This window comes from Microtus oregoni, unplaced genomic scaffold, assembly GCF_018167655.1.
Source record: "Microtus oregoni isolate MIOR12 unplaced genomic scaffold, Mior012 000006F_ref0000085, whole genome shotgun sequence".
Taxonomy (NCBI): Eukaryota; Metazoa; Chordata; class Mammalia; order Rodentia; family Cricetidae; genus Microtus; species Microtus oregoni.
In genome coordinates, this window is record NW_024543065.1 from 6,012,788 (window position 1) to 6,014,786 (window position 1,999).

At 41.5% G+C, this 1,999-nt stretch overlaps 1 protein-coding gene across 1 annotated transcript; it reads left to right on the forward strand.

The window, feature by feature from the left end:
• Positions 1-383: 383 nt before the first annotated feature.
• LOC121449624 (trace amine-associated receptor 7e) lies at positions 384-1,460 on the forward strand. Its single transcript, XM_041654189.1, has one exon. It carries the CDS (start codon positions 384-386, stop codon positions 1,458-1,460), a length of 1,077 nt encoding a protein of 358 aa, XP_041510123.1.
• The last annotated feature ends 539 nt before the right edge of the window (positions 1,461-1,999 follow it).

Below are 1,999 nucleotides of genomic sequence, written 5' to 3' on the forward strand. Positions count from 1 at the left end.
TGGCATAAACAACATCCCTACTGATGAGCTCACACCTACCTCACCTTACACCATGGGGATTCAGTCCTAGAGACACACTGTGTTTGACATCATTAGGTTGCTTTCCTGAGGGTTAAAGGTGCTCAGGGCATTACCATAGGTGAGTTAAATGAGGATGAGAATCCTAATAAAAGCTGGGATTTAAATGTGTGTCACAGATTAGACTGTTTATTTGAGATGTGAAGAAATAGATAGAGCAGAGAAAAAAAATTAAAAAATACTTAAACAGCATTCCTGCAATAAGAAAGGTTGACCGAGAATTAGGAAGAAAATATAATTTTACAAAATTCATTAGCAATCATGTATTCTGTATTTTTTTCCTGAGGATTTTTGGAATGACATAAATGGCTACAGATGATGAAAGTTTTCTCTGGGATCAAGACAGCATCCTGAGGAGAGAACAGTTCTCTGCCCCATCTGCCCTGCTGTGCTATGAGAACCTGAACGGATCCTGTGTCAGGAACCCATATTCCCCAGGCCCTCGCCTCATTCTCTATGCAGTCTATGGCTTTGGGGCTGTGCTGGCTGTGTGTGGAAACCTCCTGGTGATGATGTCAATCCTCCATTTCAGGCAGCTGCACTCCCCTGCCAACTTTCTGATAGCATCCCTGGCCTGTGCTGACTTCTTGGTGGGACTGACAGTGATGCCCTTCAGCACAGTGAGGTCTGTGGAGAGCTGCTGGTACTTTGGGGACACTTACTGTAAATTACATTCTTGTTTTAATGGGTCATTCTGTTATTCTTCCATCTTCCACTTGTGTTTCATCTCTGTGGACAGATATATTGCTGTCAGTGACCCACTCACCTACCCTACCAGGTTCACGGCATCTGTTTCTGGCAAGTGCATTGCCTTCTCCTGGCTTCTGCCCATCATCTATTGCTTTTCCCTCCTTTACACAGGGGCAAATGAAGCTGGGCTGGAGGATCTAGTGACTGCCCTCACCTGTGTGGGAGGCTGTCAAATTGCAGTTAATCAGAGCTGGGTCTTCATTAATTTTCTATTATTTTTTATCCCTACACTTGTAATGATAACTGTCTACTCTAAGATCTTCCTCATTGCTAAACAGCAGGCTCAGAAGATTGAGAGAATGAGCAACCAGACTGTCAAGGCATCAGACAGCTACAAGGACAGAGTGGCCAGGAGGGAGAGGAAAGCAGCCAAAACCCTGGGGATCGCAGTGGCAGCCTTTTTTCTGTCTTGGTTGCCATACTTCATTGACTCCATCATTGATGCCTTTCTAGGGTTCATCACTCCCTCGTATGTGTTTGAAATCCTAGTGTGGATCGCTTACTACAACTCAGCCATGAACCCTTTGATTTATGCTTTCTTTTATCCTTGGTTTCGAAAAGCCGTCAAATTGATTGTCACTGGCAGAATCTTGAGGGAGAACTCCTCTGCCACCAACTTGTTTCTTGAGTAGATTCTTGGGTTAGTTGGGGATTGGCAAGAAGTCCACAGCAGAACATTACCGGGGAGATTGAGTGCCACGATTTGATCTTGTAGAATGAATATTGCTTCAGTTCTCTGAACAAAAAGCTTAAATACAGCCTTTGTTTTCTTCCAGAAATTTAATATTAGTTTCCTGTTTTAATAGAACCAGATGAATCTGAATCTAACCATTTTCCATTGTGTTTTGTACTGGTTAATGTTACTTGGCTCCCTGTAGCCTCTTTTTCCTGCCTTTATAAAATTCCAATTCTTGACTTTTGTTAAACTTCTTAAGCCTCAATTTTGAATATACACTATTTATGTATCTTACCAATATTTCCTTAATCCAATGTAAATGAAATGAAAGTGAGTCTTCCTTAGAGAAGGAGTGTGTGTGGTTCTCAATTCACTGAGTCCCAGAGTTGCTCTTTTAAATATCTGATTGGAGAAATAAACCAATTAATATTTTTTTTTTACTAACACCTATTCCATTGTTTACAGAGGAAAGAAAAACGGTGCCACAAATATAAC

What these genes read in the sequence shown, in the direction of transcription:
- LOC121449624 (XM_041654189.1), top strand. Translation starts at nt 384, where the DNA reads ATGGCTACAGATGATGAAAGTTTTCTCTGGGATCAAGACAGCATCCTG.